The sequence below is a fragment of the Haemaphysalis longicornis genome, unplaced genomic scaffold (genome assembly GCF_048455015.1).
Source record: "Haemaphysalis longicornis isolate Haplotype H1 unplaced genomic scaffold, Haemaphysalis longicornis Haplotype H1 scaffold_5, whole genome shotgun sequence".
Taxonomy (NCBI): Eukaryota; Metazoa; Arthropoda; class Arachnida; order Ixodida; family Ixodidae; genus Haemaphysalis; species Haemaphysalis longicornis.
Window position 1 is genome coordinate 36,867,541 of NW_027526385.1, and position 23,111 is coordinate 36,890,651.

The 23,111-nt window shown below is 48.8% G+C and overlaps 1 protein-coding gene across 2 annotated transcripts in view; it reads right to left on the reverse strand.

Annotated features, from left to right (window-relative positions):
• Nucleotides 1-23,111, reverse strand: part of Zip (myosin heavy chain 10) — an 80,388-nt gene that overhangs the window by 9,017 nt on the left and 48,260 nt on the right. For both annotated transcript variants that reach the window (XM_077670120.1, XM_077670119.1), the window contains 15 exons: nucleotides 22,118-22,332; nucleotides 20,852-21,340; nucleotides 19,884-19,998; nucleotides 17,667-17,848; nucleotides 16,974-17,095; nucleotides 16,522-16,591; nucleotides 15,852-16,012; nucleotides 12,452-12,560; nucleotides 12,192-12,323; nucleotides 10,044-10,535; nucleotides 5,977-6,270; nucleotides 5,000-5,212; nucleotides 3,804-4,115; nucleotides 2,672-3,034; nucleotides 1,000-1,251 (listed from right to left, as the gene is read on the reverse strand). In XM_077670120.1, the coding sequence (XP_077526246.1) occupies nucleotides 1,000-1,251; nucleotides 2,672-3,034; nucleotides 3,804-4,115; nucleotides 5,000-5,212; nucleotides 5,977-6,270; nucleotides 10,044-10,535; nucleotides 12,192-12,323; nucleotides 12,452-12,560; nucleotides 15,852-16,012; nucleotides 16,522-16,591; nucleotides 16,974-17,095; nucleotides 17,667-17,848; nucleotides 19,884-19,998; nucleotides 20,852-21,340; nucleotides 22,118-22,332 (3,521 nt within the window). The remainder of the gene's footprint in view (nucleotides 1-999; nucleotides 1,252-2,671; nucleotides 3,035-3,803; nucleotides 4,116-4,999; nucleotides 5,213-5,976; nucleotides 6,271-10,043; nucleotides 10,536-12,191; nucleotides 12,324-12,451; nucleotides 12,561-15,851; nucleotides 16,013-16,521; nucleotides 16,592-16,973; nucleotides 17,096-17,666; nucleotides 17,849-19,883; nucleotides 19,999-20,851; nucleotides 21,341-22,117; nucleotides 22,333-23,111) is intronic.

Consider the following 23,111-nt stretch of genomic DNA (forward strand, 5'->3'; position numbering starts at 1 on the left):
ACAAACGTCTTATGAGCACCGTTATCTTCGACCCGAACATCAAGAATCGTAATGGAGTCTGTGTCCATGATGCAGCATTAAAAAAAATATTTATGGATGGGAGGAAGAGGGAGGGGCAGGGGCAGGATGAATAGCAAGCACTGTTAGCCGTGACCTTGACAGTGACCAGCCGTGACAGTGAACAAGCGACACATCCTGTGTTCCCTTGGATGAACAGCTCGTATGTGAGTGCATAGAGAACACTGCCAACTGGATGTGACAAGCTGTCCTCGTGTGATGAGTGAAGTTGCAGCATCCCTAAAAGCTTAACTACATTAAAAATTTTTCACCTTTTTTGGGAGGTGGATGCAAAAATAAATTACACACACAGCTGAAACACACAGTAAGATCAAAGAACGGTATCAGTTTGATACTCTCTGACGGCGCAATACCCCAGCTACACGACGTTTGAAATCATAATCAATTTAAATGGCCTTCGAAATTTAAAATGTCCTACAGTTGACCTTTCAAAGGCCATTTGATATGAATGCAATTCAAATTTTGGGGGTTTAACATGCCGAAGCTACTCTTGGACTAAGAAGTGTGCCAAGAACCTGGAGATCTTTAACGTGCGCCGAAATCTCGACACACGGGTGTTCTTGCTTTCCAGCTCTACCTCACAGGCAGCTGCCGCAGCCGGGAATAAAACCTGTAGCCTTGGGCTAGCCACACAAGGACTTCCCACTGAGCCATCGCAGTATCGTGAAAAGAGAATGAACTTGAACAGCAGAGGGGAAAGGTAGAGGCCTTGAGGCACACCATGCTGGTAATCTCGTGTGAAAAGCAAAAACACCCATGTGTGTACGAAATTCCGGCGCACATCAAACATTCCCAGGTGGTCAAACGTAACCAGGAGCCCTCCACTACGGCGCGCCTCTTCGCCTGCGTTACGTCGGCGCGCTAAACCCTACAATCAAATCAATCTCGCACGAGAAAAATGGAAATGACAGCATGACTCACGTTCCGGTCGGCAGTGCCCTGGGAGTTGACGAGGTCATCAAGCTCCGTCTGGAGCTGCTTGCGCGAGCGCTCGAGCTCCTCCTGGGCATCCTGGCGCTCCTCCAGGTCCCGGGTGAGGGCCAGGATGCGCGTCTCCTTCTCACGCCACTCGCGCTCTGCCGTGTCCCGCTCCGCCGCCAGACGCTCCGACACCGCCTTCTCCTCCGCCAGGAGCTGGTCAAACTTGCGCTGCTTCTTCTCCAGCTCCGACACCTAGTCCGGGATGAAAAGAAGAAAAGAACTCAAGTGACGCTTCTGCATAGTCACGGACTCACACGGATAATCTGCAGGTAGCTAAAGTAACTCTCGCCAACACAGGAAAAACAAATACTGGATTGCATGTTGAATAGTTCGCAGAGAGTTTGGGACTGGTTAAAAAGAGCCCCGGTGTCACTTTCTTCTATTACCAGTATCTCGAATGTAGAAATGGCACGCCAAAAAACAAGTTAGAAGGGACTGCTCTGATCCAAAGGGCCGTCTGGACAAGCGGTCTTCGCTAAACAAGCAACAATCGGCCATTTAGAGCTCTACGCAGCCGGTTTAAGCTTTGTTGTGCCTCCCTCCATTTCGTGGGTTCTAATTTCCCGCAGAGTTCTAGTGCAGCACAAGCCACCCACAATTTTTTAACAGCGAAGCTGTTGAGCAAATAGTTTGTGTATGGTGTTCACAGGTTTAAAGATACCAAGAAAATTCCGAACGCTCGTGCACACGTGCCTCGAGCTCAACCTAAGCACACCCACTTACAGAGATTGGCCAATAGTGGCCACAAAAAACTCCAGCGTTCGATGTATTGTGGTAACACTTGCTCAGAACGAGAAAGACACGTCAGAGCTTACGCCCCTCGTACGTTTGTCCTCGTGTCGTCGCGCGCACGAGCTCTGTACTGTAGAAGAGCCACGACTTGAATGTTGAAGCTACTGTAGGTGACCATGGACTCCACTAGGCCTGGCCGCAAACAATTCGCACGGCCAAGGAAGAGGCCGCACTTCCAGAGGCTCGGCATGCAAAGCATCCGCTAGAGATAAGTCCCACTTGCAGAGTGGCTTACGAAAACGTCAACCGAAACAACGAGCTCACTCTGGCCTTGGTCAACATAAGGTCATTGAAATGCCATGCTGCAGGCGTCAACCACGACACCACGATACTAAAACTCAATTTTGTGTCTCAATGATCACCAACAACAGCTTCGCAATTTGAGTCTTGCACGAGGGTGCAAGCGTCCGTGAATTTTTTTCACACTTTCATTAGTCCAGATAGAAGCAGCGATAGACCCTGACAATGTTCGGGTTTAACACACATTACATGTAATGTTGATCAATACGATGCCGATTGTTGCTAAGCTGTGCTGAACAAAGTACGGACCTCCACCTACAATTTTTTTCCCTCGCAGGCATTGATTTCGTCACTCCTTGCAGATGTTCCCATAGATATGTAGAGCCTACAGAATGTAAATTAGAATATAGAATTCTATATTTATAGAATAGAGAATTCTATAAAGTACGAAAATTTAGAGAAGAATTATTAAGTTTAGCCAATATCACGAGCAGTGCTGATTATGATGCAGGCTGTTGCGAATCTCCGGTGAACAAAGCACCCAGCCTCCACCGGCAGCCCTCCCTCCCATGGTTCCCACCTTGGCACGCTGGTTCTCGAGCTCGACGGTGACGTCCTCGACCTCAGCCTGGAGCTTGCGCTTGGACTTGTCGAGTTTGTCGTTGAGCGCCTGCAGCTCCTGCAGCTGCCGCTGGAGGGCCTCGGACTCCTTCTGGTGCCGCTTGCGGCCGTCCTCCGCCTGCGCCAACAGCTCGCCTTCCTCTTCTGCCTTCTTCTTGGCCTCGGCCAGCTGCTGCTGCAGGGCCGCCATCTGCTTCTCCGAGTTGCGCTTTCCCTCCTCCTCCTCGTCCAGCTGCTCCTGCAGCGCCGTGCGCTCCTGTTCCAGCTGCCGCAGCCGCGAGCTCAGCGCCAGCTTCTGCTTGGTCTCCTCCTGCAGGAGCTCCTGCATCATTGGAAGAAGAGGGAAGAGAGAGGTCGAATGATCTGTCATGGAAGAGCAAACGAAAATCAATAGTAGAGAAAAGGGTGAAGCCTTGGGGCACACCATGTTGGTAACCTAGACTGGAAGAGGGAACAAACTGCGATTAGCAGAGGGGAAATGTCAAGGCCATGGGACAAGTAGAACAGTGAACAAACTTGAATAGCAAAGGGGAAAGGTCAAAGCCTCGGGACACATCATGGAAGAGTGAACAAAATTGAACAGCAGCGGGAAAAAGCGCGAAGCCTTGGGGCACACCATGTTGGTAATCTGTTGTGGAAGAGGGAATGAACTTGAACAGCAGAGGGCATAGGTCGAGGCCTTGGGGCACACCATGTTTGTAAAGTGGAAGGATAAGGTCAAGGTCCTGGAGAAATAATCTAGTATCGTGAAGAGAGAATGAACTTGAATAGCAGACGGGAAGGCACGGGGTCTTTGGAGAAATGACGTGAAGAAACTTGAATACCAGAGGAGACAAGTAAAGGCCTTGGGACAAATAATCAGTCTATCAAGGAAAAGTGAACAAACTTGAATACCAGAGGGGAAAGATCAAGGCCTTGGTCAGTTACCTGTGAAAACAGCCCCACAGCTGATAATAAAAACTCATTGTGGAAGAGTGAACGAACTTGAGGGGAAAGGTGAAATCCTTGGGACAAGAAAAAAAAGACTATCGTGGAACGGCGAACAAGCCCAAATAAATTAACCAAATGAAAGACAGGCTGAGCTCTCTCACCTGTGCCTCGGCGAGCTGAGTCTCGAGCTGCTGCGAACTCTTGATGGCCTGAGAGGAGCGAGACTCGAGGTCTTCCAGCGCCCCGCTGGCCTGGTCGAAGTCCTGCTGGAGCCGCTGGCAGCGCTCCGTGGCGTCACTCCGGGACCGCTCCAGCTCGGCCAGCTTGACGGACAGCTCCTGGAGCTGGAACTCGAGAGCCTTGCGGCGCCGGTCCGACTCCTGGCGCGCAGAGCTCAGGGCCTTGATCTCGTTGGCCATGTCCACGTTCTCCGCCTCCAGGTTGCCCTTCTGCTTCTCCAGCGTCGCCTTGGCCTGGAAAAAATGGTTAAGGGGTTGATAAAGGTGAGGGGGGGGAGGGAGTTTATAAAGAACTGGACAGTGTGGGAATTGTGAACACCCCCGATCCCGATTCGGAGCATGCTTCGGGGCGAGGTGCGATGAGCGGAGTACAAGTTGTCGGGCAACGCTGCCAGTTCGGCAGTGCCCCAAGAGATGGCACCACTGCGCCACACGCTTGTGTGCTAGCTGGGATCTGTGAACGTCCGCGCGCGAGATGACTCAGATCAGAGATCGGGTCTGGAGAGATCCGTAGAAGGCAGCAGGCTGAAGACGTGGCACATTTCAGGACGTAAGCTGTCTGTTGTGAGCAGTTTGTGCCACTTAACCCAATCACAACCAGATGGCGTGATTTGCGAACGCCTTTGAGCTTTATGCTCACGTGCTTCGGAAGATCCCAAATTACTGTCTGTGCTGCGGCACTACTACTACCATGTTCTCATACTGGCGAACCTGGCTGGGCCGCCGTGGATACGGCAGCTTATGTGGTTAACACACCAAAAGCCGGCTAGGCTGCCCTTAGAACCCAACATCTATTAGGAGCGAAGCCCCTTAGGGGCTGGCGCTGTTAGCGTCGCGTGTCGTCGTAATCGCCATCTCATGTAGCCACGGTGCTAAAACACCAGGACACTCATTTATGCCTCGCGCTAGAGAGCTTCGTGCTTCAAAGATACGAGACTTTTGCAGCAAAGCTGTATACCTCTGCCCCCTAACGGTTTCATCTCCATTGGCCAAAACGGCAAGGCGCCACTTATACACTGCCTGCTTCGCCCCTCCCCAGGTTTCGCATTAGTAAAGGTGGCCCCTTTTTTTTTTCCCCACAACGGCAGGGCCGAAAGAGGAGCAGAAGAGAACCGCACCTTCTTGAGGTTGTCCAGGTTGTCGTTGAGCTCCTCGAGCGCCTGGGCGTGCTTCTGCCGCAGCTCGGCCACTTGCAGCTCGTGGCTCTGGGCCTCTTCCTCGAGGGAGCGCTTGAGGCCCACCACCTCCTGCTCACGCTGCTTCTGCAGCTCCCGCTGGGCGGCCGTCGTGTCCAGCGAGTCCAGCAGCTCGTTCTTTAGGGCCTCCAGCTCCTGCAGGGCGACAATGGTGCCATTGCGAGGCACGTCGGAAGGAAGAATGAGTTCATCTGCGGTGACCACCCACCTTGCGGTCCGGCTAAGCGTGGAACCTGGTTGCACATTCTCTCTTCCATTACAACCTGTAAAACCGGAGCCTGCTACTGCGACATGGCTGAACAGCCATGTGACTGGGAGCCAAGGCTACAGAGCAGCACACACAGTGCTCAATTCCAGACCTCATCATCATCATCATCAGCCTATCTACGCCCACTGCAGGGCAAAGGCCTCCCCCATGGATCTCCAATTATCCCAGTCCTGTGCTTAATGCGTCCAATTCATCCCCACAAACTTCTTTATCTCATCTGCCCATCTAACTTTCCGCTGCCCCCTGCAACGCTTGCCTTCTCTAGGGATCCGCTCTGTTACTCTTAATGACCAACGGTTATCTTGCCTTGGCATTACATGCCCTGCCCACATCCATTTCTTCTTCTTAATTTCTACTGATATGTCCTTAACACGCAGTTGTTCCCTGACCCACTCCGCTCTCTTCTTGTCCCTTAACATTACACCTATCATCTTCCTTTCCATTGCTCACTGAGTCATCCTCAATTTAAGTTGAACCCTTTCATAGAGCCTCCAAGTTTCTGCCATGTAGGTGAGTACTGGTAAGATGCAGCTGTCATACACTTTCTTCTCCTATGGGCTTACAGATACAGGCAAACGAAGACGGCTGCCGAATGCCCATAACGGGACACAACAGACAACAGGCCACCCACCTCGTTGAGGTCCCGCTTGAGCTTCTCGGACTTTGCGCGCGCGAGCTTCTCGGAGTCCAGGTCCTCCTGCAGCTCAGCCAGCTGGGCCTCGAGCTCGCGGAAGGCCTTCTGGGCCTGGCCCTTGGCGGCGGCCTCCTCGTCGCAGCGCAGCAGGGCCTGGGCCAGCTCCTCCTCGCGCTTCACCAGCTGCTGCTGCACCTCCTCCACCTGGGCCTTCTTCTCGCCCAGCTGCTCCCGCACGTCGTTCAGCTCCGTCTCCAGCCGCCGCTTGGACCGCTCCAGCTCCTGGCGCATCTGTGCGGGGGCGAAAGAAAGAAAGGATGAGATGGCTGACTACAAAGGGCCCGGCTTTGTGGGAAGTGAGGGGGAGAACTCTGTAAGAAGAGCGAAGAACTCTAAGAAAGAGTGGGAGAACTCTTCATGAACAGTGAAGGAACGCTTTACAAAGAAGGGAACCCTCCACAGAGGGTAGGGCAAGATTTGGAAGAGAGCGAGGGACCACTATGGTAGCACTTTGCAAAGAGCGGGACAGGGCTTTAGGAAAGCGAGGAAACATTCCATGAAGAGCACAAGAACTTTTTATGAAGGGAGCGAGAGCTCATTAGAGGGAGAGCACTTCGAAAAGAGTGGAATAACTCCCTTTAATAAAAAGCGTAGGTCTTTGTGTAGAGTGGTGTAACAGGATACGCCACCTCACATAGAGTGGGGTAATGCTTCCCGAAGAAAGGGATAACATTTTACGCAGAGTGGGAGAATTTGAAGTACAGGGTAACTTTATGAACAAGGGAACTCTTCCATAATAGCAAGGCAATGTTTCATGAAAAGTGGGGGAACTCTTCACAATTGGCAGGGTAACACTTCAGGAAACTGTTCATGAAGAGTTTGGTAACGCTGGTTATGCTTTGAGGTGCCAAAACCCCATCACACTAAAAACATGGCACTTCACTGCACTGGAGCAGGAAGCTGAACAAGTCTGTAAATACAGACTTTGCAGAGTTACGGCAGGCTTCGAAACCTTTGTAAATTCAGAGCTTGCTTAGTCTCCACTGCTTCGCAAGCCCACAACTTGGTTTGAACACGCACGACAACAGTGCTGACGACGTACCTGCCAATGCACTAGAACTGCTTTTCCAGACTGCCGCAACTTGATCACCCTATTTTATGACGGCACTAGACTGGGCACCCTCACCGCTCTTTCTCCAAAGTTCAAAATCACCTAACGTAAAGGTAGGCAAGAGTGCTGCCATGATACAGCATGGAAAGGTAATACAGTAGAACCCCGTTGATACGTTCTTGCTTCTTATGATTTACCGGTTACTACACTCTCAGTTGTGAACAATAAAATTTCTCCGTAGTACGTTTTCTCCCGGATAGTGCGTTTTCCTGGATAGTACGCTTCTCCAGGGTTCGTACAGAATTCAAATACAAGAATTCAAGGATATCCAAGGACTTTCAAGGCTCTGTCAAGGCATTTTCAAGGGTGCAGGGGAAAACGTGCACCAAACTGTTCTACTACTGTTTCGCTCACACACAATACACTGGTCTCTTTACGCTTCGAAAAATGACTTTGAGAAAAATCTCTGTGGAGCAACACTTTTTGGATGTGGTCAAGTTTAGTGCCACCCACAATAATAATGAGAGAGCTTTACAAAAAACATGCCGCTTTGAACTTTTTCGAGCTCTGCAAATGCCCTTAGTCCACAGTCTTCGATAGCGAGGAACATAAATTAATACCTCCTGCCATTCTCATCCCCTAAATGTCCGTTCATCAACCCTTCTACCCGACATCCTACATGTAAAAATAAATTATTCCAATAAAGCTTAGGAGCAGATGTACCATGTTCTCACATTCACATTCAGAGTCTTACTTATCTGTGCTCATTTTTATGTCACTCTAGAGTGTCAGCACTGTTCGTTTTCGAAATGTAGTGGGGCATAGCTATGGTGGGGCAAAAGAGGTATGCCAAATGAATAGCAAGACAAGGCAATGCAGAGAGCAGCATCTAACACGGAAAGGGGACCTATGTTAATTTTTCCTCGTCCAATGTGGGGATTTCACTCCGTACAAGTCCTTGCATAAAGCAGCCCGCCTGTACTCCCAAGCTGGCTTGAAATTGTAAAACCATGTTTTTGATGGGGAGTGAGCAGTGCCACAATAATAAGCCATAAAAAGCAGGTCACATATCCTGGCCTCTTCTTTACTGCCCAAAGAATTCAAGGGTTTCCAAGGAGAAGGAAAAAATTCAAGTCTTTCAAGGCCCTTGAAAACTGAATTCTCAATTTCAAGGGTTTTCAAGGTTTTCAAGGACCTGTACAAACCATGCTTCCCCCTCACATGTTTTTTAAACATATAAATGAGGTTCTACTGTAACCTCACAGCTTTCTGCTTTTGGAAACCACAACTGTTCTGGCTGAAGCCTCAAGTTGAAATCAACAGCCAAAACAGGAGCCAGCAACAGAAGAGGCGCGACCAGGAGACCAGACCTGACTAGCGAGACAGCGTGAAAAAAATATATTGCCGTAAGACGAAAGCTAACCCATTCTCTGCCAGAGCGCATTTCCAATGCTGTTCTACAAAGTTGTTACCAAATGTGATGTCACTCGAGTACCTGATTTTCCTTGTGCCAGTAGTCCTCTAGTCTTGAGATGGCAGCCTCGCGACGGTCCTAGGATCAAATTTCTAGTTTCCCATGCATGCCTAAGGAACGCCAATTGCGTTCCTCTGCCCAGACAGGCAAACTGGTCTACAACCTTTCAAACTGCTGAGTAAATATGAAAACAGTAACGACTACAGCCAGCTTGGGCTTTCCAACAGCCCGCGCTCTGCATTCATCTAGACTGCTAAGTTTACAGAGCCTCAAGCGGGTACAGAGTGACTAAAAGGGGCCGTACCAGTTTGTTCTACTCAAAGTAACAGTTAGCAGGCAGCTTATATTTTTGAAGCTGTACCTATGAGTAAAATCCAATTCAGAGCCCTCCACACAGCTACAAAAGCTTGGACCAAACATGAAATAATTTCAAACCCAAAATGAAGCTATTCGAGCAGTCTCAAACCATCGCGGCACGCATACAAGACCCCAGCTCGGCGCCTGACAGCATTCCAACCACAGCAAATTATGACAGCATTCAAACTGATATTTATCACAACCAGGAGCTCTAACTAGAGTCTGCGGTCGCCACAAATCGAACCACTTCCAGTCTAATCACACTACGCCAGTACGACAGATTCATAAGGATGGGACACTGAAAACTTGACTGCACGGAGAGACAAACGCTTGTGTTGTCATCTTCTCTTTGTCCCATCGAGTTCTCGACACTCTTGTCCAGCATACGAAAGCTGTCCATGTCTAGAGGAAGCACCAGCAGCAGTCACGTGCTCACCAGTCATGGCTCCCTCACCTGCTGCTCCTTGCATGTCTACATGCATTCCGTATAACATTCAACAAACCCCTCTACATGTCTGCATTCCTTACACCCGTATAACACATGCATATCCGTATACCTATTCCGTACACCCATATTTGACATTCTGCAGTCCTCACCTGCTGCTCCTTGCATGTCCACATGCATTCCCTATCGCCTTCAACACACTTCTCTACATGTCTGCATTCCGTCCACCCGTATATCATGTCTATATACCTATATTCCTTACACCTGTATCCGACATCCTGCAGCCCTCACCTGCTGCTCCTTGCATCACACCCCCTCTACATGCCTGCATTCCGTACACCCGTCTAACACACCCGTACACCTATTCCGTATACACCCGTATCCTACATTCCGCAGCCCTTACCTGCTGCTCCATGTACCTCTATATGCATGCCGTATATATGTCTGCATTCCGTACACCCGTATAAAATACCCGTACACCCATTCCGTATGCACCCGTATATCCTGACACTGCGCAGCAGAGCCCTCATCGCTCACCTGCTGCTCCTTGTACCTCTATCCACATGCCATATAACCTTAAACACACCTCTCTACATGTCTGCATTCCGTACACCCGTATAACCTATCCGTATACACCACCCGCATCCCCCGACACTGCCCTTCGGCAGAGCCCTCACCTGCTGCTCCTTGCGCAGGCGCTCCTCGAGGTCGCCGATGGCCGCCTCCTGCTTGGCCTTGAGCTTTCCCAGGTGCTTGGCCTTCTCCTCCTCCTCGGCCAGGGCCTGGGCCAGCTCGGCCTGCCGCTCCTCCAGGGCCTTCTTCTCCTTGAGGGCCTTGGCCGAGGCGTCCTCCATGACGGCGTACGCCTCCTCCACCTTCTTGAGCCGGCCCTCGAGGGCGTGCCGCTCGATCTGCAGCTTCTGCCGGGCGCCCTCCTCCTCCTCCAGCTGCTCCTCCAGGTCCTGCACGGCCAGCTGCAGCTTCTTCTTGTCCTGCAGCAGGGCCTGGCAGCGCTCCTCCTCCTCCTCCACGCGCCCCTCCAGGTCGTGCAGCACCTCCTCCAGCTCCTGCTTGCGCGTCGCCAGCCGCATGCGCATCTCCTCCGCCTCCGCGCACAGCTCCGTCTCCGCCTGCAGCTGCTCCTGCAGCGTCACCTTCTCGTCCGTTGCCTGCTCCGACAGAAGGGGGGAAGACATGTCATCATCATCATCCAGACTCTCTAAGCTGCTTCTGTCTAGATGACTGAACACGACAGGTCGCTGCCTGAAGCAAGTACAAAGAACTACGTACAAAAGGACAAACAAGTGCCTGGGTAGAGCAGCTAACGCCCGATGCAGTAGCCACCAATATTTACCGTATTTTCCGGTGTATAAGTCGCGGTTTTTTTCTGAAATTTTCGTTGGTGCGTCTTATCCACCGGTGCGACTTATGTATGGAATAAATCCGGTTCGCGGCAGCCGCGCGTGGCCAGCGCACGTCGATACACAGCTCTATGGTCTAAATGAATCTGAAGCCCACCACTATGGCGTTTCTCGTAGCCCATAAGTCACTTCGGGACGTTAAACCAAAGAATTTGCAGTTTTTTCTTGTCAAAAACAATGATAATGGCCTGCGGAAACCACGCGCCACTTCGGCCATGCGCAGTAACTACAGTTCAGAATAAATTCAGAGTAACATCAAACTGGGTTGCAAAAACAAAATGCAGCTTATAAATTGTTACATACAGTTACTCTGAAGGAGGTAAACATGCTGCGAATTTTTAAAATGAAAGCTTGCTGATAAGTTTCGATTTTCGGGCCGCTTCCGTTCGCGTCACTTCCGTCCGCCATGACACCTTTGTTGCGCTGATTTACGACAGCACGCAAGAGACGCGCGATGGTCGGAGAGGTGGCCAAATGGGTCTCCGACTCTTAGGACTCCATTTCGACAAAAAACAGTTGTAGCCGGGTTGATAAAAGCCGAAGTAATTCGTTCCGCGAGTGGCGACATCAGTGAATCGGAGGAAGACAGCGATGCGCCGGCGGAACACCCACTTGAAGTTGCTGCATTGTTAGTGGTTCGGAGGAAGACTTCGATGGTTTTGCCTAAACATAGTCTGTAAGTACATGCCATCTGTGTGTATCAATAAACCATTTTTGAGAAGCTCTGTCTAGACTTTGGACGGTATATGCACGTGTCTAGCCATCCTTACCGGGGGATGCGTGCATAGGCGGCAGCCGCTGCAACGATGTACTTTCGCCGCACTTTCTAACCATATGATTCACTACGATTTGTACACCGGTGCGTCTTATACACCGGTGCGACTTATATACGTTTTTTTTTTCTCGGAAAAACTGTCATTTTGAGGGGGGTGCGACTTAAACAAAGGTGCGACTTATAGACCGGAAAATACGGTGCCAACTGCCCTGACTGAGGGCTAGTCAGGATTTCCAGCTACACTCTAGCGACATATCCGCTTAGATCGGGAAGGAAACTGCAACGGCAACCACAGAGCTTCGGTTGATTAAGGGGAAGCAGAAGGCTTACTTTGTCAGCCATTAGGGGATTGGTGATGTTAGTTAACACAAGCAAAAATACAGTAGTGAGCACTACTATCTTTCACATCCGCGCCCTGGGACAAGCCCAAGGTTCCAAAACATCACAGGGCATCGTAAAAAAGCCCTCGAACTACTTACTTCACCTTTCCTTCAAGATATAACTCCTCAAGCTGATTTCAGGGTTAATTTTATGAACAAACTTAGCGTGTTCAAACAACAGATCACCAAATACGCCAATGCAGCACTACACTCAACGACGCTGGTAACGGGAGGAGTTGACCCGCGTACCTGTTGCAGGCTGCGCTCGACCTCCTTGAGCTCGCCCTGCATCTTTTCCATGCGGTCGCGCATCTGCTTCAACTCATCCTCCTTGGCGTTCAGCTTCTCCTCCTGCTTCGTCACCTGCAGAAGGGGCTTCACCTGCACGCATATACAAAAGGAGAAGATGAGGACACCCAAGTCGCAACCTTGGTTCGATTTCGGCACCCCTCTCTTTTATAGGAGCGTCGAAATTAAAGGGGCGAAAAGAGTAAGGAGAGTTGCCGTGCCTTGGTGTAGAGCCGCCACCACGCCCAGTTTCGAAGCTTCAGGTAGGAGGCGCAGTTCCTCTGGATGATGCGGATCGCGTTCAGCTGCTGCATCCTCTTCTGGTAGTTGCTGCACGGAACGAGAAGGGAAGAAAACAAGGGCATCAGAGTAGCTTGAAAAGTGAGGCCTTAGAGGCTTCGAAGAACTGAGATCAAAGGATGCAGTTCCTCTTAACTGCAAAGCATTGTGTCAACCTATTGAACAACACAATGTCACAAGCGATTTTAGCAATTTTGATACTCCAGATCATTTTAATGGCTTCACAAAGGGCAACGTAGTATATCACAATGACAGTGACGTTAATGAGAACATAACTGAAGAATTTCATCATTTACTGAAGGCTTAGAATTTTCAACATAATGTGGCACATACGCAAGTGTCAAGCCTCTAGGAGCTAGCACATACTTCCATCATTGCACATAGACCAATAACTCAATCGCTGCGCTGCGAGTACATAAGCGGCCCGGAGAAAGTGCGTTTCTCAAGTCAAGAGAATTGAGAAACTACTCTGTACCACAGCTAAACACCCTAAATATAAGGCACCTTGGCAGCGCGAATCTGCACCCGCATTATTTTACTTGGGTACTAATGTTGTTTCAGGACTAGCACAGAGTTTGCAACACCTTGCAACAACTTTCCAAGACTGTTTCAATTTCAACAAACACGAATGCAAACTCGAGTCATAGGTCAAACCTTGCAAGTATCACGAATCATGACTTCATACTAGGGGTGTGCGAATATCAATTTTTTAATTTCGAAGCGAATTCGAATAATAAAAACAAATTTCGAATCGAATCGAATATTTTTCGAATATTTTTCGAATACGAATACTTATTGTTTTTTGTAAAATTAATGTTTTCACCATCTAGAGACACAAAAACTGCAGCTTTATTGCACAACAAATCACACAAAGTAAAATTAGGAAATACACAATACCATTGCACTGAACAGGTTAAGGTCGGCACTCACTTAAATGTTAACATGGAGAAAGGTTAACTGCTCGACATGTTCGGGGAGCTGTGACAACCTCCTGCTCGTCACCACTTTACCAGATACCGAAAACAGCCGCTCACTTGAGAGACTAGTAGCTGGCATGCCCGAGCCCGTGCACATTGCAGCGCGCTGATACAGTAAAATCTTGATGATACTAATCTCGCGGGACTGCGAAAAATACTCGTATACATCCGAAATTCGTATGAACCAACACAGACCAAAAAATTTAGCGCTGAAAAAAATGTTCGTTTATTTCTTTTCCTACTTTCGCGTGAAGAAATTCGTGATTTTTTCTGCTTTTTTTAACTCCCGTGTCGCCAAGCAGTCCTTTCTGGAGCACGTAAAGCTTCGCGCTCGTCTCCTCGCTCGCTGTGGCCAAGCTCGCTACGCGCCGCAACAGCCAAGCGTGAACCGCATGGTGCGTTTTTGCACGCGATTCGCTCGCCTCGGCTCTGCGAGCGCTGTATTTTCACGCCCACATCGACGATTTCGCGCCCGCGGTAGCGCCTACCTCGGTCAGAAAATGACGCACGACGCGCGCGGCAGAATGGAGGAGCCTGACTACTTGCGATGAGATCGAGACAGCCGGCTTGGCTCCGTCGGAGATGGTTAGGCTTAGCACCCCGGCAAATATTTTATGGGCACTTTCACTCGGCGTGGATGATGTTTTATAGTACCGTTTTCGCATGCATTATCAGCTCCTTTACCGCACAAGCAACTTCGTGTCTCCCTTGAGCCGCATTTTAAAGAGCGCTTAGAAGCGGTCGCACGAGCGCCCGCGCCACTCCGCGGCTGGAGCCGACGCCATGTTGACGCCGCCGGCCGCGCCGCGCGCAGCGTGGGGGTGGTTTCGCGGCGGTGTCAGCGCGTTAGGCGTGCGCAGAGCGTTTTCGCGAGCAGAAAACAACAGCCCGGGCGTTTCTGTAGAAAGAGTGACAAACAGGGGAGCGAGAGCCGTCACTTGCTCGTTCGGCAGTCGGGTGCCTCGCCGGCTCGTTCGTATCTTCCGCCGAGCCGCGCAGGTCCGTTCGTAACTGCCGAAATTTTTCCCATTGCAAACGATGCAATTTAGCCGGGACTTTTCGGAAATTCGTATCATCCCGAAATTCGCATCCCCAGAATCGTACAATCGAGAGTCCACTGTAAATAAATACCGATACAGACACGCTCTGAATTTTTTTTTTTTTTTTTTACTTTTGGGTGGTTCGAATATTTCGAACAATAAAAGTGTCGTTCGAATCGAATCGAATACCAAAAAATTCGAATCGAATATTCGAATTTTCGAATATTCGCACACCCCTACTTCATACTTGCAAGAATCAAGAATCATAGGTCAAACCTTGCAAGTATCAGGACTAGTGCATAAGTCACAACGTCTTGCAACAGCTTTCAAGACTGTTTCTATTTCAGCAAACACGAATGCAAACTCGAGTCATCGGTCAAACCTTGAAAGTATCAAGAAGCTGCACACAGCAATAAAATTTCAGGGAAGCTGAAAGTGAGACAAGATCATACAACCTAATTATTTCAACAACGCCACAGACTAAACACGAGACACATTCAATGGCACAACTAGCGTTTATCCCATTTTCCACACCAACCAGCATTTAAGGGGGGACACTGCTCTTAAAACAGTTTCCTTAAATTGTTAGTTAACCCTGTGAAACTGGTCAGCCCTGCTGCTTTTTTTACACTGATTTCAAATATGCCATTATTTTTTGAGTAAGTCAATTAGGTACCGGAATAATTAGAGATAATTGGCCATTTTTGGAGGAATAATATAGAAAACAGTGTTAGCCATAAAACTGTAATCTTTATATTTTTCCAATACTATGAACCCTGGTGAGTGCAATAAGAGAATAGGATTTTTGATGCACCGCTTAGAACTAATTTTACAGCTCATTAAACTTGGTGGAACCAGTGGCAAGGAACCATTTCGAATGCCCATTTCAAGCACCAAAGCTTAATGAACTGTTAAGTTAGTTCCAAGCGGTGCATCAAAAAACCATTCTCTTATTGCACTCACCAGGGTTCACACTACTCGAAAATATAAAGATTACAGTGTTATGACTAACACTGTTTTGTATATTTTTCCTCCAAAAATGGCTAATTATTTCTAATTATCTTGGTACCTAATTTAATTACTCAATAACTAATGCCATATTCGAAATCAGTATGAAAAAAGCAGCAAGACTGGCAAGTTTCGCAGAGTTTACTTAACTATTAAAAGAAATTGTTTTAAGAGACATGTCCCCCCTAAGTCTTCTATGCTGTTCGGGCAGCTCAAGGGCTATTCCACGCCACGACCGTGAAGTGAAAACATGTCAACCAAAATGAACGAACAAGTGCAAAAAAACCACTGCTCACCGGCGTGCCAGGTTCCCTCGGCAGTAGGCCTGGAACTGAATGATGAGGTCGGAGATCTTCATGTCCCGCTCTTCTTCCAGCTGGGCCAGAACACCGGCCCGGAAGAAGATCTTGCTCTGGCCCACTCGGTACAGGTTCGGGTCCAAGTCCAGGGCAATGATCTGCGTTCACGGGGGACACGGCGGCAGGAAGCAGGGTTTTGAAAGGTCTCTTTCATCGGCTGAATTCTAAGGTACCCAACGCATTAGTCAGTAACACCCGCCTGACGCATTTCACTTCACCAAGCTCTGCTCTTTCATGCTGCACGTTTAACTGGTCCTGTAAGATCCTACAAAGATATCATAAGATCACCATAGGATCTTTAGAGGACGCAATAGGAACCATATAAGTATCCATAACTGTTCCTATAAGAATGGCCTCTGTCCTGCAGTTAATACGAATGGGCTGCAGATAATGACGACGATAAGATCCGAGATTTTATGGCAAGCCCGCACACACCCCAATACTGCAAGAAATGGCTCCCACCAACAGCAATCCAGAGTGTTTTCGTGTCTTGACCGACTGAGATACGACTTATCACGATACCCTTCAGGATGACCAGTTGAGACAGCTGCAAGGCATTTAAACTGACACGTGTGAACTGGAAAAATACATTGAGAAATACGCTCACCATCTTCTCGCAAGCCAGCTTGCCGTCCATGAAGCCCTTTGGGATGGTGTTGGGAGTCAGCAGCTCGTACCTGAAGTGGCAAAGAAAAACAAGCACACTGAGCCACAGGAAAAGATGTCGACCGAAGGTACCATCAAAGTATGCACATCTCGTAGCCACTAAGATTCTCAAAACAGGCCATTTAAATGGGAAGAGCAGTAACCTATCCGGGCTCACCGATCGAACAGACGTTTCAGTTCATACCATCCTGACACAAGCACCAGTTGGGCAAACTTTAACTAGACCGCAGTTATGTTGAACAAAAGACACACCGCAACTGCTGACAGTGAATCCATTTGCCAATAATGACGGCAACAGCTGACAATTACGTACTGCAGAAGGCGCCAAATTTGAGTGAAAGGAGCAAAGTTGTGGGAGGCACCGATTCAAAACCGTGGGGGACAGAGGCGCACCTTTGGCGGAACTCCTGGAACGGGATGCGGTTGGGGAAGCCCTGCCGGCATATACGGATGCCCTCGAGCACGCCGTTGCAGCGGAGCTGGTCGAGCACCAAGGGGGCGTCGATCTTGCCAGCCTGGAGGAGGAAAGGACCAAGGGGACGTTATGGAACCATGGGAAATTGAAAGGAGAGAGATGGAAGGAGTTGGGGGAGAGATGATAGAGAGCAAAAAGGGAGTCACAGTGAAGACAGATATGGAGGGAAAGAGACAGTGTGAAGAACAAAGGCAGCAAGAATGAGACGAGTGTGAACTTGCAGGCATGAAGACAACAGTGACTCGGCAGGAAAGACTGGGTCAGGTCGGCAGTCAGGCAGTCAGGGTAAGAGGACTGAGACAGACAGACAGAGAGAAACAGAGAGAAAGTACAGACAGAGAAAGAAAGAGATAGACAGACCAACAGAGGAAGAAACAGAGAGGGAGACGCAGACCGACAGACACACACACGTAAATAGACAGGCAAACAGAGAACAGGAGTCACCTACATTTTGGTTGAGGAGATGCAGACAGACAGACAGACAGACAGACGGAGAAAGAAAGAGATAGACAGACCGATAGAGAAAGAAAAAGAAAAGGAGAGACAGACAGAGGGGGAGACGCAGACAGACAGAGAGACACAGATAGGTAAGCAGAGAGAACGGGAGTCACCTTCTTCTCGTGGTTGGGGATGATGCAGCGGACGAAGTTTGGGTTGGTGTTGCGCAGGGTGACCATGAGCCGGGCCAGCTGGTCCTTGTACAGCTGGCTGACCGTGCGGAACATGCCCTTGCGGGTGCGCGCCCCGAACTGGGTGTCCCCCATGGTGGCCGTGCCCATGCCTACGATTTCCGCTGCTCGTCACCATCGTCCACCACCGTCCACACAAGAGGGGGAGGCATGCGGAGAACAGCAGTCCGGGGTGCCACCATTGGGGGAGAGGAGGCAAAGGATGGGATGGAAAGAGGAAGAGGACAGTTAGAGGGGCCTTCCAAAATAGTCACACACGAGCGCATGCAAGGCAAGTTAGGGGCAACAAACAACACGAGTCGTCGGCGCCAAGACCGTCGGCCGAGGGGACCATTGCTCATCATTAAAGGGGCCCTGCAACACTTGCTTTCATCTTCTTTCTAAATCTTAAATGATTTCAAAACGTAGTCGACAAACACACTCAGTACTCAGAATAGCAAGTCACAGAGTACCTCAGCCAAAAAAATTACTGCTCTATGCCCATCAGATAACTTGTAAACCTGCTCAAAAGAGTTTTCTCGCTTAAATTACGTCATTAGAGCGGTGTAGCAGCTAATCGCCGCTGCCTTTCAGTTGCAGCAATAAACGCTTCGATAGACACTTTAGAAAAAAGCCACAAACGCAAACTGAAGGTGTATCTGCTGCGATGAGCAGCAAATCATGCGGTGACGCTCTGTGCTGGCGATAACTATAGCCTTTACAGTGCTTCCAGATGGGAAAGAAAAGGTGGAGGCGTTTATCGGAAGTGTCGCAGAGCCCCTTAAAGGGGCCATCAAGATAAAATACACCTTCAATTGATTAGAAAGAGTGGTTTGTCCCGATAACAGTGATACCAGTGTTCAATCTTTCGGCTCGCTGTCTCTTCTGACCATGAAGACGACGAGGCAATAGTGAAAAACAGGAGCTTGGGCCCCGAATCAAGCAGGACACCGTTTGAAAGCTGGCTGCAATGGTAATACTTTCGCCTTGAATTTCGTTTCCTAGTACTCGTTTCTCAATACCAGTTCTATCACAAACTTTCAGAAAGTAACAGATACTAGGGAAAACAGATTCCATTTCATCATATCGCTTGAGTGCTTAACCTGCAGCAAACACACTGATTACTACATTTTTATAGCTGGCCCATATTATGTCCCTCCTGCTCGTATTATGCCATTATAGCACGAAATTTGAAATTTTTTTCTATTTCTTGCTTATTTCCAGTTAAACACCTTTTGCGGCTGGAATGAAACAGAGTGAGCTAACAAAGGCTAGTTATTCCAAACAGAACAAAGTTGCATTTTATCTTCATGGCCCATTTAATGTAGCAAAGAAAAAAAAAAAAAAAAACAGCGGGGACAAATAGGAGGGGATGTCCTCTGAAAGTGTTTATCTGGGGAAGACTTGCATCACTCCTACAGCAGACCACAAGTGAAGCAGGAACACACAAACAGGGCAACACTAATTGTGAGGTTTAGCATGTTGACGCAACGCAGGCAATGAGGCGCGCCGTAGTGGCGGGCTCCGGATTAATTTTGACCACCTGGGGATCTTTAACGTGCGCCGAAATCTTGCACACACCGGCGTTTTCGCTTTTCACCTCTATAAGAAAAGCAGGAATCGAACCCGCATCCTTGGGCTCAGAAGCACAACGCTTCAGCCACTGAACCTTTGCGGCTGGTAACACCAGCAGCTCTTGTTACAATGCAAGGCACACACTAGTGGTTGCAGTCTGAGGACGCAGCCCTTCTTATGTAGTTTTTAAGGAACTGCCAGTAAGTCCCCTAAAGTCCATCCTGCAAAACGCAGGCCCTCCTGTATGCTCTCAAAGACAATGAAAGGGGAAAAAAATGCCTCACTGCACAGGTATATCCCTAAAGAAGGTAGAGCCTAAATAAAACTGGCACTTCAACAAAACAGCACCCTAAATGCAGGCTGCTATTCTAAGCCAGGATTTTCAGAATGTAGCACCTTCTTTAAACCACCCTATTCCATTCAAGCTCCGTTCAACGTGGTTCCGCTAACACTGTTCCACTTTACGTGGTTCCACGTAACGCAGTTCTGCCTAACGTGGTTCCACTGAACACAGTTCCACTGTACACGGCAATGACACAAAATTCCATTGAGGCAGGAGTGGACCATTTCAAAGGGAGGCCTTACCGTCCTTCCAGATCTGCACAATGAAGGGATCTTGCGCATTCTGTAGAAGCGAGACGACGTTCTCATTGAGCGGGTCCATGTTCTTCATCAGCCACTGGTTCGCCAAGTAGTCCACCTGAAACGGACAAACCCGACTTGTTAACAATGATGGCATTCGGGGACAGTGGCAGCAGACCTGCCTGATGGAGAAGAACTGATAGCTCACTGAAGAGCCCTCAAACAAATACAGCTGTTTTGTGGCTATAATTATTAGACGGACTAAAAGTAACTTTTGCTTTGTCTACATTTTAAAAGCATTCGACTTTGAGCTATGTTTTGTTTTAAATACATTGATTGAGGTCTAGGAACAAATCCCCATGCCCCGAACTGTTCCGTATAAAAAGCAAAAAGGAATGCCTGAAGTGAAACTGCCACACTTTTCACATTCTTACAGACTGCACACGGATTACACATAGCCTAAGCAGGCATACACAAAGTCGTTGCTATACCATGGCCCACCATTCGCATCATTATCATCATAAATATGGACATTTAGCTGCTGCCTGCAAGAAATGACCTCCAACTACTTCTGCACTAAATCAGCAGAATAACCTCCAGTAGAATAACCTCCTGTAGAATTTCTGTCTCCCGGAGATGGCTTCCATTCTCTTTAGCTCTTTGTGAAGGGGCAGGATTAGTGCCCTGGCTGCCCCGAGTGCCTCTAGCCTTTCCCCATAGTTCTGGGAAGTGGGATGCAAAGGAGCGTTTTGTCACTCGTCCTGTTCAACAATTTAAGGGCAGTGGTGTTAGCCCCTTCATTCCAGCCAGGTCAATCTGTGTGTTCCATGGCCACCCCCAATATTCCACGATTATCTGCTAACGTTCGGTTATTTAACGGTTATTTGCCGCTATTTTACGGTGCATTCTTCCGTATCCGTGCCGATTCCTACTCCCCATCCTTGCGAGAGACAAAAAGAAGTCCGTCCCACCTTGCCGGCGTAGTGCAGGATGCTGAAGTCGGCGGTGCCGCGGAAGTCGGACTTGATGAACTTGGGGTGCTGGTTGTGGGAGGTGACCAGCTTCTCGGTGAAGGTCTTGTCCGTGGCCTTGGGGAACATGCACTCCTCGTCGAGCAGGGCCAGGATGCCCATGGGCTTCTCGATCAGGTCGATGGTGGGCTGCAGGTCGAGGCCGAAGTCGATGAACTTCCACTCGATGCCCTCGCGCCGGTACTCCTCCTGCTCCAGCACGAACATGGTGTGGTTGAAGAGCTGCTGCAGCTTCTCGTTGGTGTAGTTGATGCAGAGCTGCTCGAACGAGTTGAGCTCGAAGATCTCGAAGCCCGCAATGTCCAGGATGCCGATGAACGAGGCCCCCTGGCGCTTGGTGCGGTCCAGCGACCGGTTGATGCGGTTCACCAGCCAGCGGAACATGCGCTCGTAGCACGCCTTCGAGATGGCCTCCACCGCAAACTCCACCTGCGAGAAAACAGGGAAGAAGAGGAAGGGCGGCAAAAGGGTTAACGTGGCTCCTCTGAGAGGACTTTAACGATGGCAAGGCGTAATAGGGGACACTGCCCTTAAAACAGCTTCCATTAATTGTTAGGCAAACTGCGAAACTTGTCTGTCTTGCTGTTTTTTTTCCACTGATTTCAAATATGGCATTATTTTATGAGTCAATCAATTGGTTACCTAGATAATTAGGGATAATTAGCCATTTTCGGCCAAACAATAAACGAAACAGTGTTGGTCATAAATCTGTAATCTTTATGTTTTTTAATACTATGAACCCTGGTGAATGCAATAAGAGAAGCGGTTTTTTGATGCGCCACTTGGAACTAATTTTACAGCTCGTTAAACTTCGGTGTTTGAAATCGGCACTCAAAATGGTTCCTTGCCACTGGTGACACCAAAGTTTAATGAGCTGTAAAATTAGTTCCAAGCAGTAGATCGAAAAGCAGATTCTCTTATTGCACTCAGCAGGGTTCAAAGTACTATTAGAAAATATAAAGATTGCAGTTTAATGGCTAACACTTTTGTCTGTTGTTCCTCCAAGATGTATGACAAGCGCCAGCGGTTCACGAGTTTCGAACGCTTATGACTACATAAACCACTTGGCCTTCGAAGCCTCGGGGTTACGCCACAACGACAGCCGCTATGACGGAACGCCGTGCGGCTCCACTTGGGTCCAGGAGTGAGTTACGACGACAAGGCGCAGCCGTACAGTAAAAGCAACCAAGAGTATCATCCACGCACCTGCTCCTTGGTCTGCGCCTTGGTGACGTGGTCGCGGCCGACCTTGAGCCGGGGCCGGAGGAAGGCCTTGGTCATCTCGGTCACGTTGAGGCCGAGCAGGTGGCTGACCTTCTGGGCCACCGTGTTGTCCGGCAGCGTGGCCTGGTCCGAGTTGCGCTCCTGCCGGAACTCCATGTTGCCGAACAGCAGCACCGCCGACACCACCCGGAAGATGCCTGCCCAAGAGAGACGATAAGTTGTTTGCTCAAGACGACAACCACTCGCTGCTTGCTACCCGACTATATCTGTCGTACAATGGCAGAGCTTTGAGTCAACGTATCTTGTAATGCTGTTAACCTGCGGCTGAGACAGCTGCACCTTCTCCTGACTGTTCCACGGCGTCACAATGAGAAAACAAAAACGGAAAATTATTCTGTGTGATTGTTACTCCACCTCGGTCCCATTAACCCTTTCAGCCCTGTTTTTTTTTTTTTTTTTTTTTTAGAAAAAAAAAACAACAAAGTGTTTAGGAAAACTGTGTTTTCCTAAATTTTAGGGTCCCATAAGCCCACAAACAAAAATAGAGCTGGAAGTGCAAATATTAACAGGTTTATTAATGAGGCAATTAATTGGGAAGTGCAAATATTAACAGGTTTATTGATGATGCAATTAATTAGGACATTTCATAATTAAAAATTTTATGATGAGCACAGACATAACTTTTGCATATTTTCCTAACCCTCATGATAACATGAACCTACAAACAAGAAATGAGCTTCGTAGTGCAAGTATTTCTAGATTTACAAGCTTCGGAATAAAACTCGGATTGCCATTTTTTTAAGCCTCAATGTCGTAATTTCATCTTCACCGGAGCTTGTTTTTTGTAGCACACTAAAATGCAACATCACTGATATCTATCGCAACATGCATCATTGAAGAACAATTCCCCAGAAAACTAGCTGTTTTGGTTTCACCCCCTATGCGCTAGAAGAACTTTTAGGTGATGGCGTCAATT